Source organism: Sinocyclocheilus rhinocerous, unplaced genomic scaffold (genome assembly GCF_001515625.1).
Source record: "Sinocyclocheilus rhinocerous isolate Xijiao unplaced genomic scaffold, SAMN03320098_v1.1 scaffold148, whole genome shotgun sequence".
Lineage (NCBI taxonomy): Eukaryota > Metazoa > Chordata > Actinopteri > Cypriniformes > Cyprinidae > Sinocyclocheilus > Sinocyclocheilus rhinocerous.
This window is the reverse complement of record NW_015653472.1, coordinates 477,744-490,463: the sequence shown is the minus strand read 5'-3', so window position 1 is coordinate 490,463 and position 12,720 is coordinate 477,744. Positions and strand designations below refer to the sequence as shown.

At 43.9% G+C, this 12,720-nt stretch overlaps 1 protein-coding gene across 1 annotated transcript in view; it reads right to left on the bottom strand.

Annotated features, from left to right (window-relative positions):
* Window positions 1-572: 572 nt before the first annotated feature.
* The window catches only part of LOC107716061 (arginine-glutamic acid dipeptide repeats protein-like), a 120,029-nt gene continuing 107,881 nt past the window's right edge, over window positions 573-12,720 (bottom strand). The window contains exons 13-23 of the mRNA XM_016522383.1: window positions 9,161-9,239; window positions 8,769-8,861; window positions 7,866-8,065; window positions 7,601-7,762; window positions 7,389-7,502; window positions 5,422-6,803; window positions 3,055-3,277; window positions 2,221-2,938; window positions 1,139-1,309; window positions 876-1,056; window positions 573-782 (exon numbers count right to left, since the gene is read on the bottom strand). Coding sequence (XP_016377869.1) covers window positions 749-782; window positions 876-1,056; window positions 1,139-1,309; window positions 2,221-2,938; window positions 3,055-3,277; window positions 5,422-6,803; window positions 7,389-7,502; window positions 7,601-7,762; window positions 7,866-8,065; window positions 8,769-8,861; window positions 9,161-9,239 — 3,357 coding nt within the window. The 3' untranslated portion in view covers window positions 573-748. The remainder of the gene's footprint in view (window positions 783-875; window positions 1,057-1,138; window positions 1,310-2,220; window positions 2,939-3,054; window positions 3,278-5,421; window positions 6,804-7,388; window positions 7,503-7,600; window positions 7,763-7,865; window positions 8,066-8,768; window positions 8,862-9,160; window positions 9,240-12,720) is intronic.

Sequence of the window (12,720 nt, the reverse complement as noted above, 5' to 3'; positions counted from 1 at the left end):
AACAAACAAAAAAAACGTCATCTGAGCTTTGACCTCTAGAGGTGTTTGGATTAAAATCCGGTACCATTCTACCCAGCCAACCCCGTTTCCATGGACTGAACCATCTGACATGGTTACCTGCTCTAACAGTGCCATCTCCTTCCCCTCTGAAACAAGGGATGACACTTGCAAAAATTATTATATCGGAGGTCTAACGACTCTGTTAGGAATCCACATCTAATAATAATTATAATAATAATAGTAATAATTATATGTGTATATATATATATATATATTTATATACTATTTACAGACTCAAAAAAACGCCATGCTGCAGCTTTTCTTAACATTATGAAAACCTCCTACAATGTATTAAAATAAACATTGAATTTAAGATAGCACTTTTTAGATATAATGGCCCGACTGTTCGGTTCCTTTGTTTTTCCCCCAATTAGCACAGTGACAAAGTATCTGGTTTTCTAGCACCTACAAAAGACGTCAGGGAAGCTTCTCAGAGTATGTTCATGCAGGAAAGTCACAATCAGTCTTGAGGACGCTGTCACTACTTGAACGATATATAACCCCCCGGAAAAAAAACAATGTCTTAAAAAAAAGTCCGGAATAGTGAAGAAAGCTGACAACAGAAAGAAGGTTCCTCAGACAACCCCCGTCACTCCACCGAACTGAAAACGTTCCTAGGAGTTCCCGTGTGTGACTGTTCTGCTGTGACCTCCTGTGTCCTGCTGATGCTCTGGGAGTCCGCGGTACATCACAGCTGCTTGTCACTTTCCTTCTTCAACCGGCTAGAAAATAGTAAGAGAAGAGAGACGTACAGTATTATGACAGATGTCTGAAGCACATATACATTCCAGCAAAAGTTTGGCTGCAGGACTTACCTGTAATAGTCCTCCTGTCCTGGCAGAGGGCCTCCGTGCATGTGGTGATGACCGTGTAGCCACTGCTGCTCCATGGCCAATCTCTGTAGCTCTGCAGACTGTGCATGCATGGCCTGCAGCTGGTGAGCCGCTGACATGGGTGGTGGGAGTCCACCTGGGAGATCTCTGGGATATGGAGCGCCTACAGATGACACGGGAAGATTGATTAGTTAATGCCTGGACAAAGTGTTAGAATGATAGAGATGTTCACGTATGTGTCTTACCGAACACAGGGTGCCGGAGCATCTCGTGTTCATGTGGGGGATGTCCGAGCAGGGGGTTGGGGATGGCTCCGGGCGGGTAGGGGAACCGGGCAAGGTGCGGTCCGCCGGCCAGTGGGTCTACTAGCGGATGTGCCCCAGAACCTGGGGGACACACAAGACATTCACCACCACCTTCGCCGTGTCAGTAGCTTTTTGTAATGGTACACAGTCAGTATTATATAGAAACACACACACTTACTATTCACAGCACTGACATTCAAAATGAACATCATGCTTAAAAGACAAGCGTGTAATAATGTTTAATAGTAGGGATGCATGACACATCAACATCATATGGTCATCGGCCGATGTTGAAGATTTTTTGTTAAATGTATCTGTATCAGCCAATCTTTTAGCTAATCTGAAAATTAATATCTATTTATAATCTATCATACTGTACATTATAATATTGTTTAGGTGTTATTTTTAATTGATATTAACAAAATATAGAATTTTAATATTAGCCATTTATTGGTTATCGGCAATATGAAAATAATTACCAGCTTATGATTATTAGCCAAAATTTTAATATTGGTGTATTTTTCATACTGTGTACTATAATGTTATGATGCCTAAATCCACCTGAATTTAAAACAGCTGAATTTAATTTTCTGTGTTTTATATTTAATTTATTTAGACAATATATAGAATTTTTATATCAGCCATTTATCAGTCATAACATGAAAATAATTACCAGCCAGAATTTCAATATCAATGCATCCCTATTTTAAAGTATTTTTTAACCTGGAAATTAAGCCATTGCTTTTTCTTTCTTTTTTTCCAATTCTAAAGATTATCTTCAGTGGCCCAGATGGAACATGTGGGCATTTTTCACATTTTTGGGCTATTCCATCACTTGTGGAATTCTGTGTAATGATTTCAAACAAGTATGTTCTCATAGCTGAGAATACTGCACTTTTATAACGCATAATCGCATAATCAAATTAGCCAATATATTTCATAAAACAAGAGATATGCATGAGATTCCATGTGGACCTAATACAACAATCCAGAACACAACATTAGAGTGAAAGGTCCCTCACCTTGGTGCAGTGGGTCCTGTTGGTGCAGGTGTAGGTGTGAATGGATGTGCGAGTGCTGATGGTGGTGTGGCGTCATGTTGAACATCTGGAGCCGTGCGATGTTGTCGTTAGCCACGGCCATCCTCTCGACGTGTAGCCTCTCGGCCAACCGTTCGGGGTACGTCATCTCAGGCCGTAGCTGCGGCCCGGCCAGTGCCAGCCGTTCCCGCTCCAGTGGATTCAGGCCCGGGTGGAAGGAGGCGAATGGATGTGGGCCAGCCATGTGCGGGAGACCAATGGGCCCGTGTCGGGCAAAGTGCTCCATGGGGTTGGCGGAAGGATGCAGGCTGTCCAATTCTGGAGGTTTGACCTCGAAGCCCGGCTTCATCCTCTCCATTCTCATCTCCCTCTCGCGGATCTCCCTTTCCCGTATCTCTCGCTCCCGCAGCTCACGCTCACGCATGCAGGGGTCTGTGTTGTACAGGCCTGGCATGTGGTAGGCCAGGAGAGGGTCTGTGGGATTGAGCGTGACGAAGAAGGGATGGTTGCGGTTGGTGGGAGACATGACGTGGGGACGAGCGTATTCGCTGAGCTGGCGCAGAGCGGGTGTGTCAGGGCCGATGTAAGGGGGCACAGTGGCGATGGTGGTGGGTGGTGGATCAAAAGATGTCCGCATATGAGCCGATCCCGCCATCTGGGGTTCACCCATTCGACCCTCATGAGAAGAACTGGAAGCTTTCTGTAAAGACAGAGAGGACATTTAGGAGCAAGCAATCGATAATGAACAATTTTAGCTGAAATCATCGAATAAAGTTGCATTTCAACTTTTATGCAACACATTAGACCAAAACTTACAACAGCTCTCTCAGCCTCCTTCTCTCTCTCCCGTTCCCGCTCTCTTTCTTTTTCTCGTTCCCTCTCCTTTTCTTTCTCTTCTCGTGCTTTCTGCTCCGCTTCCCTCTTGGCCTTCTCCAGCGCCTCCTCCCGCTTCTTTGCCAGTTTTGACGAGGCCAGTGGTGTGAAGTAGAAGTCTGTTCTGGCACATGTGTTGTAACCTCTGTCCAGATGCTTGTAGAACCTGTAAACAGGATAGATGGAAAGACCATCAGCATAATCTTTGAGAATGAATCCTGTCAAGAGTCATTTTGCTGTGTGAAACCTTTCTTCTTATGTGACATATAAGATATGGAAGTGCAGAAATCTTTTCACAGGCTGAATTTGCAGCCATTTGAAAAGCAATGCAATTACTTTGTGACAAATAAATAACTTCTGGCATGTCCTCTCGTTTAGACTGCAAAAGAGCCACTCAATCAGTCTTTTTAATCGCTAGTGCCATAATGAGCTGTTCTCTCTGTGCATTAGTGAGCTTATTGCTATTCACTTCAAGGGAGTGTGAGACAAGGCCACAGCAGCTCTACAAAGACATGCTCATGTTCTGATGGAGGCTTTCAGTGCTATGAAGCAGTCATTAATCTGTGTCCTGTCCACGCTCGATGACTGCACAGGAGCCGAAGCAGGTTTAATTAGAACACTACATTAATAGTGCTATTTAAAGGGGTCATATGATGCTTTTTTAAAGATCATTATTTTGTGTATTTGGTGTAACAGAATATGTTGACATGCTTTAATGTTCAAAAAACACATTATTTTTCAAATACTGTACATTATTGTAGGTCCTCTATGCCCCGCCTCTCTCAAACGCTTCGTTTTCTACAAAGTCCCTCCTTCCGACAAGCGCAGTCTGCTCTGATTGGCCAGCTGACCCAGTGCATTGTGATTGGCCGAACACCGCAAGCACTCGTCGGAAATGTAACGCCCCTTACCATAATCGCGAGCTTCATCTTTCAAAATAAATGTAAAGACAGTAAATAATGTCATTAGTTTTACCATCAGTTCAAGCCTGAAAGGGGAACAGAGTCGCGTGACAGACACAGTGATGAAGCTGGTATGTGTTTGCAGTACACAAGCCACGGTTAAGACAGCTGACTCCACTTTGATGTGACGCTGTCTCTCTCTCTCTCTCACACACACACACATGCGCGTGCACGCACACACACATGATGCGCAAAACTCTGCATTTGAACAGTCAATAGCAAATACTTAAACTAATAACTAAACAGTAGCTGATTCAGAAGCGCCTGATTGTCATAGCAAAGTCAGAATTACCTCCTCTCCTAGGTTCACGAAACGGTCGTCCATAAAATGCATTGCTGTTCTGTTGTAAGTAATCTTAAAGATTCCTAAATGCATCTACTTTCGGAAGGCTAAATAAAGTGCTTTTGCTTTCGCCTAGAAACACACAGCGTCTCCTTGACATGGCTGCTTCAACACTAACTGCGGTTACTGACACCATGCCTTCTTTCTTTGCGTGCACATTTGCGGCGGGATTATGCAAATATTTCCACATAGTGGGGTAGATATGTGGGGGCGTGTTAGAATGAGCCGTTTTAGGGGGGCGTGGCAGAGTCATAACTTTGATAAAGAATATCTCTTTGGTTTTGAGACTTTAGTCTTTGCAACTTCAGGGATCTTATCTATGCACAATCAGCTTGTAACACTCCAAAGAGAAAGGAAAACTTGAAATCGCATCATATGACCCCTTTAACACAACTTTTAAACAAGTACATTTTGCACAGAGCACAAAAATGCGTATCATTATTAATAATACACAATTTTAATAAATATAATATTTTATTCATAATAAAAAGGAGAAATTACAGATTTTTTTATTTATATATATTGATATTGCATTTTTTGTATTGTTTTATCATGTGTATTATAATATTATTATATATAATTTTAATAAATGTAGTAAAATATTGTTTAGTTTTAAAAAAAATTACAGATTTAAAAAAATCTGTCCAAAAACTTTTATCCAAAGCGACTTACAGTGCATTCAGGCTATACATTTTTTATCAGTATGTGTGTTCCCTGGGAATTGAACCCACGACCTTTGCGCTGCTAACGCAATGCTCTACCACTGAACCACAGGAACATTACTACAATCTTACTTCCTACAATCAAAAATATAAATGACTAGTATACCGTTCTAATAAATGCAATCAAATATAATTTGATGCAATCAAATAAAATGATAATTTCTAATATTTTTATAATAATAATAATAATAATAATACATTATTATTTAATGTTTTTTTTGGTTTATGATTTTATCTTATAATAAAAATATTAATATGTTTAATAAATATACTAAATTGTTACCGTGCAGATTGGCTGGCGTGACTGGGAGTGTTGACGATGGTGGGTGGAGGTGAAGGGCTCCTCTGTGGTGGTGGAGGACTCTCTGGCTCCTCTGCCTCATCCAGAGGCTCTTCTTTAATTTGTACAGGTGGCACAGTGGAGGGTCCCGGACAGGGTGCGGTGACTGATGCAGGCAGGGGCATGGATACGGAGGAGAGTGGCTGCTGCAGCGTAGCCATTGAGCTCACCGCAGAGGAGGAAACGGCGGAGGGTGACAGGACGGGCGAGCTGCCTGGCATGAAGGCATGAGGAGGGAACGGGGGCTGAGAAGGCGTTGAGTGCGAGGCGGAGGAAGAGGAAGGGAGCGGAGGTGCCGGCGGTGGAGCTTGACTTCCTGTCGCCGGAAGGTTTTGGGATTGGGTTAGCACTGGAGGTTGCACTGGTGGAGGCTGGAGCTGCTGGTTTTGAGACATGAGCTGAAGTGGTGGCGGATGGGCGGAGGGAGGGTGATGTGTGGATAGAGAGCTGAGGGGCTTCAAGGCTGGCGGAGGGGGCAAGTTGGAAGGCATCTGCGGGAATGGGGGGTGGCTGGGATGCTTGTGTGATTGAGGGTTTGGCATTTGTGGGATGGGGGTGGTTGGTGGAGGTTTGATGTGGGGCATAGGCAATGGTGCGGGCGGAAGAGGCTGCTCTCTGGGAGGCTGGCTGCCGCTCTGCGAGGAGGACTGCGACTGGGATGGAGGGGTACGAGGTCGCTGTTGTTTAGACAGGGAGGTGGATTGGGCCTGACCGGTGAGAGCTGAAGGGGGGACCTGAGACTGACCTATTGGGAAAGACTGAGCGGGTAAAGCGTGAGGGTGAGGCATGTGTGATGGCCCTGCCTGCAGAGGGTGGCCCATGGGCGGCATGGGGCCATGTAGTGGAGGCTGCAGGGACTGAGGGCCGGTTTGAGAGGGTGGAGGCGGTTGAGGCAGGCCTTGCAGTGGGGAATGAGGTGAGGGCAGCCTCTGCGCTCCTGACTGGATAAGAGACAGGGGACCTGCTGGAGGTATCTGCTGAGGAGGCATGGAGGTAGGGGGGATGGATGGGGACGGCTGAGAAGACAGCGAAGGCGCGCCTGAGGTGGGTGGTGTGGAGGTTGCGACAGCAGAAGGAGGGGCCGGGGGTAAAGCACCTGTCTGACACTGGATGACTGGAGGGTGCTGGCCCTGGAGGATCTGCTGCTGCGCCGAGGAGTCGGAGTCACTCTCATTGTCACGCGGGCTGGGGATGCTGGGAGAGGAGCTGCGGTTGTCCTGGTCAATATCCTTGGGATCGCTGCTGCCCTCGTCATTTACGCTGCGACCATCCGAGCTCTCACCCTCGCCCTCTCCCTCACACTCTGAGGGCGAGTCCGGCCGTTCCTGCGGATGATGGAAGGGAGGAGGAAGGGTCAATAAACTTGGCCATAGCAGCAGTTACTAATGACCGAATAATGGGTGCAGTCACGATCAAGAACAAATAACCTTTGCACATCACAGTGCTTGAGTTGTAATGTGAACTCCTGACATTTAAAGGATATGAAATCACTCTATCGTGCAATCACATTGCTACCATAGGTAACGGCCAAAATGAATACAAAACATCCGTAAAATCTAGTGTCTTCACTGGACTCAAATAGAACTGCCATGAACCCTTCAGTGAACTTTAGTCTAAGTATATTATGTCATTTAGATTAATGGAGAACTGTTCTTCCAAGAAAACCTCTTGTTGATAGTTTTTCTCCCAAACAAATCCCACATTTCCATGCTAACAATAAGTCACATTATCACTTAGTTCTTTAGAAGTACTCATCAAACAACCATCTTTAATACAGCAGCACAAATTTAGAAGTATAGAAAAGAACAGAAAAAATCTGTCCATGCTGTTTCTGTTTAGAGCTACACTTACTCTTCTTTACACAAAATAATTGTATTACATAGGTTGCTTGTTTAGTAGGAGTTACTTACCTGCGTTTTAGACTTCTTGGCGCTTGCTCTCTCGGACTCCTCTGTATCCGAGGCTCCTTTCTCTCTCTGACGTTTGGCACTCTTCATAGGCGATTGCGCCTCTTCCTTTGTTTTCTGTTTTGACAAAATGAAAACATGTTTCCTCTGAAAACAAGGTCCTGTGATGCTCAGTGTGATTTTGATTGCTATAGTCTGGGTCCTGTAGGTCATACCTTGCTGGGTTTCTTCATCGAGTCAATCTTGCTGTCAGTGCTGGAAGTGCTGGCCGCACTGGGTGAGGTTCGCCCGCTGGACCGCAGATCCTCATTGGTTGGTGAGGCTCTGCCATCTGGGCTGGCAGTTTGCTTCTTGCGGCCACTTCGTAGCGTTGACATCTGAACCGAATAACAAAATATCTGATATAACACTGCTAACAATGCTAAAACACATTATATGCAGTTAAAATGGCACTAAAAGTGAACAAAGTTTGTGTCTTACTGAGCCGCGATTCCGTCGAGTCCTCATGCTATGCTTCCCACTGAGTCCATCGTCTTCCTCTTTGACAGGTTTGAACATAAACGGTGGCGGGTCTACAGGCTTCTCAATAGGGGGTAGTTCGCCGTACTTCTTAAAATGGATCCGGCAGTCGGTGCACAGCAGGATGTTCTCGCGACCCCCGTGGTGCCAGTCCTTGGAGGCTGTAAACACAAATTCGAGTTCAGCTGGGCTCTGCTTATTAAACATTACACTAACAGGAAGTGCTCCAGGCCTAGCCAAACACCTATGGACATGCTAAGGTCAAAAACTCTTACTCATCTGTGCTGAGGATGTTTTCGTATCAGAAGTGAGAGCGACATGAATGCCAACTGCATCCAACAGGTCAGAGGATTTAATGAGGCAAAAAACAAATGAGTAAGTGTCAGATTAGAAATGACACGCTCTGATGTCCATCTGCCAGACGAAGGACAGGGCCGAGCATCGGAGCGCTCTCAAACTGAGACTAATTACAGGCCTACAGAGGGGATTATTGAAGTCTTCTGAAGGGGGAACTCTTATAGAGTCTTCACCTGTCTTATGGTATCACTATATTAGGGTAACATCACTTCACACCTGATCAACTGACAAAACTCATTGTTTGCTTCTTCTCTCACTTTGACCCATTCGGCAAAAAAAGAACATGGGTGACATTATACAACAATTAGTGCCGGGTCTCTAATTTGAGTCAAAAAAACAAACCAAAAAACACTATGTATATGTGTGTGTGTATGTATATATATATATATATATATATATATATATACATAGTTTTTTTTCTTTCTAAAATTTAAGTTACTCAATATTAACTCTTCTGTCTAAATACCAGCATGGTGTGATAGTTGTAATGATAAATTAAGCACTCACTGGTAGTAAAACAGTGACGGCAGGCGTAGCCCTTCAGTTCCTGCTCGCTGTCTTCACTGTCAAAGTCATCTTCGCTGGCTGAACTCAAGTCCACTGGAAAAGATAAACATGCTGGTTAATGAACGTCATTTCACAACTACAGTCTCTGTAAGACATGCCTGCTACACTTAACACATTATCACTGGCTCTTTGAAGAGATAAGTACAGTACACATAATAACAGCTATCCCTCACTGTTATGTCTCTTATCGGATATGAGATTTCAGCTGTTTACTATTAAGAATCACAAAGGGGGATATCAATGCACTCTGAAAAGTTTCAGGGATGTCATGTTTAGTTGTGACAAGAGTCTGTTCTCTGTCTGTAGGGGGAAGAGAGGCAGATTGCACTTACAGAACTCGCTGGAAGGTGGGCGGGAGGGAGTGTTGACGGGAGTGGAGGCAGTGCGGGTCTTGATCCGCGAGCTTTGGCGCTACAAATAGGGAGTGAAATGGCTCCAAGCCCCTGTGCTAGAAGAGTCAATTGAACTTTAATCAAACATTCAGAGGGCGCGCTTGCCAGGGTGTAAGGCATATAAATCCCGAGCACAAAAGCCAGCAAAGAAATCAATACCCTACTGAAACAGTAACACATGCAATCATGGATCAGAAGACGCTTTGCTGAGGCAGCCTGCGCAAATTAGCTGTCGCTTTCCAGACACACTCAAAATACACATGCCCTGAAACCGTTGTCTGGTGGAGAAGCAATTATGCACTTTTCCTGTGGTGGTTCCTCTTGTTTCTCTCTTGTACCTTTCAGTTTCCTTCCAACTGAATCATTTGCCTGATTTTGGATATTCATTTCAAGACATTACATTGGAATGGCTTGCGTGTCAACGGCTGAGCTTTTAACATGCTTTAATGTTTTAATGGTGCAGGAATGAGTGAGGAGGACAGTCATGAGGCTGAATGGGGCTTGGGTATCTTTAATGCGTATTGATTGCTTTTCCTCTTTGCTTCGACTGTTCTTCTTGACATAAATTGGTCATTAAAATGCTGTTCTCTCCAACACATTAACAGCTTTACAGCAAACACTTCAAACTATTCTTGGTAGCAAGCGGAAAACATGTACTTCGAATCCTATCAGACGATTCATAGGCTATTTTATTGCTTGAGTGAATTTTACTGAACCATATAAATTTGCTTCGGATGCCTGCACTTGAGTATATGAATTACATTTACATAAATCACAAAAAAAGCTGCAGCAGTCTGATGGATGGCCGGCTTGCTAAGCTATCATGTCTGACATGGGCAAACACACAAGATAAGTCTCGTACTTACAGCTTCTTAGGAGTTTTGACTGCCCCTTTTCCCAAAAGCAATCTAGGTACAAACATCATGTTCATCAAAAAGCACATGGAAAGTCACATTAAAGCAAAGGCTTCGGCGTTTAAAATTTAAATCCACGTTATGGTCTTGAAAATTATGGTGAGATCTGAATATGTCATTGAAGAAAAAATAAAAATTCATAAAAAATTCACAAAACACAAAAAGTAAACAAACCACCTCTACTTGTACCTGAAAACACCTGAGAGTTAATGCCTTGCTATAACTCTTAAGAATAAGCCCAGCTCCTGCGGGTTATTTATCCATTGTGATGAGTGGAACGTGCAATGGCGAAAGGCCCGGGGCCGGGTTTGAGACAAAAGGCTTTTTGGAGTGGTCGGTCAGGGCGCAGGTGCAGGCCAAAGGATGGCAGGCTTCCTGATGTGAAATTTAATTGAAATGTGCAGATCAAAACGGCGGCAGGCTTTCTCCACAGCCTAATGACTGCTCGCCACAGCATCCCCCTCCCCTTCCTCACAGTTGCCCATTGCTTTTTATTTTCCCTCCCTCTATTTGATGTGAGCTTTGAAGCATGAAACCTCAACTTAATGCTACAGAAGATAAAAAGAAAAGGTTATTTTAGCCCTCAACCATTTCGCCGGAGCACTTCATAGCTCTTAAACGTCCTAGAGGAAGGCAGACGAAAAATTTGCTGGGGTTTGGCATAATAACATTGTGAAAGGAATCACCGTGGTCATTCAAAAGTAATTCAGTCCACAGGCTATCAAGACAGGTGTCAAAGTTGGAGAAGAGCAGACATCCACTGGCGAAGATAACACAGTGATGTTTAATGCAATCTGCTGAAGCAATATGTAGAGGAGTGGGGGAATGAGGATGAAAAGAGTGATGAAATGTTTAGAGAGGATCTGTGATGACAAATTTCCTTGGGCGATAACTGTACGATGGAGAGCTATAGAAAAATCCCCTTTTAAGCTAGAAGAGAGGAGATGGAAGTGGAAATATGATTTGATTAGAAGCATGGAGGGGCTGTGCCAAGTCACGGCTCCGGGTTTTTCTCTCATCCCTCACCCATTTCAGCGCTGCCCGTTCTTTCTGACAAGACGTTGCTGGTTTGTTTGTCGCACAGGTAAGGGGGAAAAAAATTCAATTTTTCTCAAGGTGCTGCACAGAAACGTAGGACGGGCAAAGAAGTAGCTATTAGTCTTTTATATAAGGAGATGTCCTACTGTGAAGCAAAATAAAAGACGACATCTGGGGGAGGAAATGTCTCCTGTGAGTTTCTGTTTGCAGTGGAGGCCTGTGAAGCAGGATGCACATAGCGAGTGTCAAGTGCTAAGACTGACAGCTTGAATAACAAAGCCAGGTCTTTGTGTGTCAAGGTAGGTTTGTTGAAAACAAAACTGAGATTTCTCTCAACTATCTGTAGTGAGCATCAAATGTCAAATTTAAGTCTTCATTTCTTGTTTGCTGTATACACTAGTGTGCAAAATATTATACAAAACAAAAAACAAAAAAAAAACAAAAAAAGAGTCCACCCAAAAATGAAAATTCACACTCATGTCAAAATACTCGGCCTAAAATACATTTTCCCGAATAGCTTGTCCCCCCAGAGCCAGGATAAATGCATAAAGCTACTCGTGTATGTGGAATTTCCTCCATTAGCCCTGAATCTCTAAGCAGAAGAGAAGAGTGTGTGCCAGGGAGCGAGAGATACTGACAACGTAAGCTTGGAATTATAAGACATTTCAGAATGCTTCCATCTGCAGAATATTTCTGGAGGGTGGATTATCTGATAAGGATGGGGCTTACCTCCTATCACGGCACAGAGAAATGCCTTTCCACTCTGATTTTGCCTCGAGAAAACCTACGATGCGTGTGTGCACAAACTGTAATTTCCAACAGATTATGCTTCTTTTCATCGCGGCAGACCGTTGGGGAGAAACCGTAGCTGGACCTTCTGGTCATGTGTGCGTCTGCATGTAGGATGGGTGCAAGGCCCAAACTCCTGTATTTATACACTCATCCGCACTCAGGCCTGGACAGATGGTTTCTGTTTTTCCTGGCAGACTTGTGACGAAGCCACAAAAGGCCCCTGCTTTGACAGCGAGCCAAACGGTTAAGGCTGTAGCTGGCAAATACAGGGGAAGGAGAGCAGCAGAGAATGCAAGGGAGGGCAGCGAAGGGGGAAGAGAAAATGGAAGATAGCAACAGACAATCAAGACAGCCTGACGAAAACTTGCTTGGTTAAACAATGTTTTTGATACAAGAACATTTGGTCACTAGGTACAGACAGGTGATGTGCAGCTGTAAACATTAATTAGTTGAGTTGGCCCGTGTGCTTTCCGGTTCTTGCATGGGACCGATTGTGCCAGTGTACAATGTGGGCGGGAGTGACATGCAGAGGTAACTACAAATTCAAGCCTCTGTAACAGGAAAAGTTGAAAGAAGTTTGACTAACATATGGCACTTTATATTTCATATATATATATATATATACTGTATATATATATATATATATATATATTTATATACACACACACACATACATCTACATATATATATACTGAGTACAGTAAGAAAGTAAAAAACAAAAAAAACAAAAACAAAAAAAATCACTGGTCGATCCGT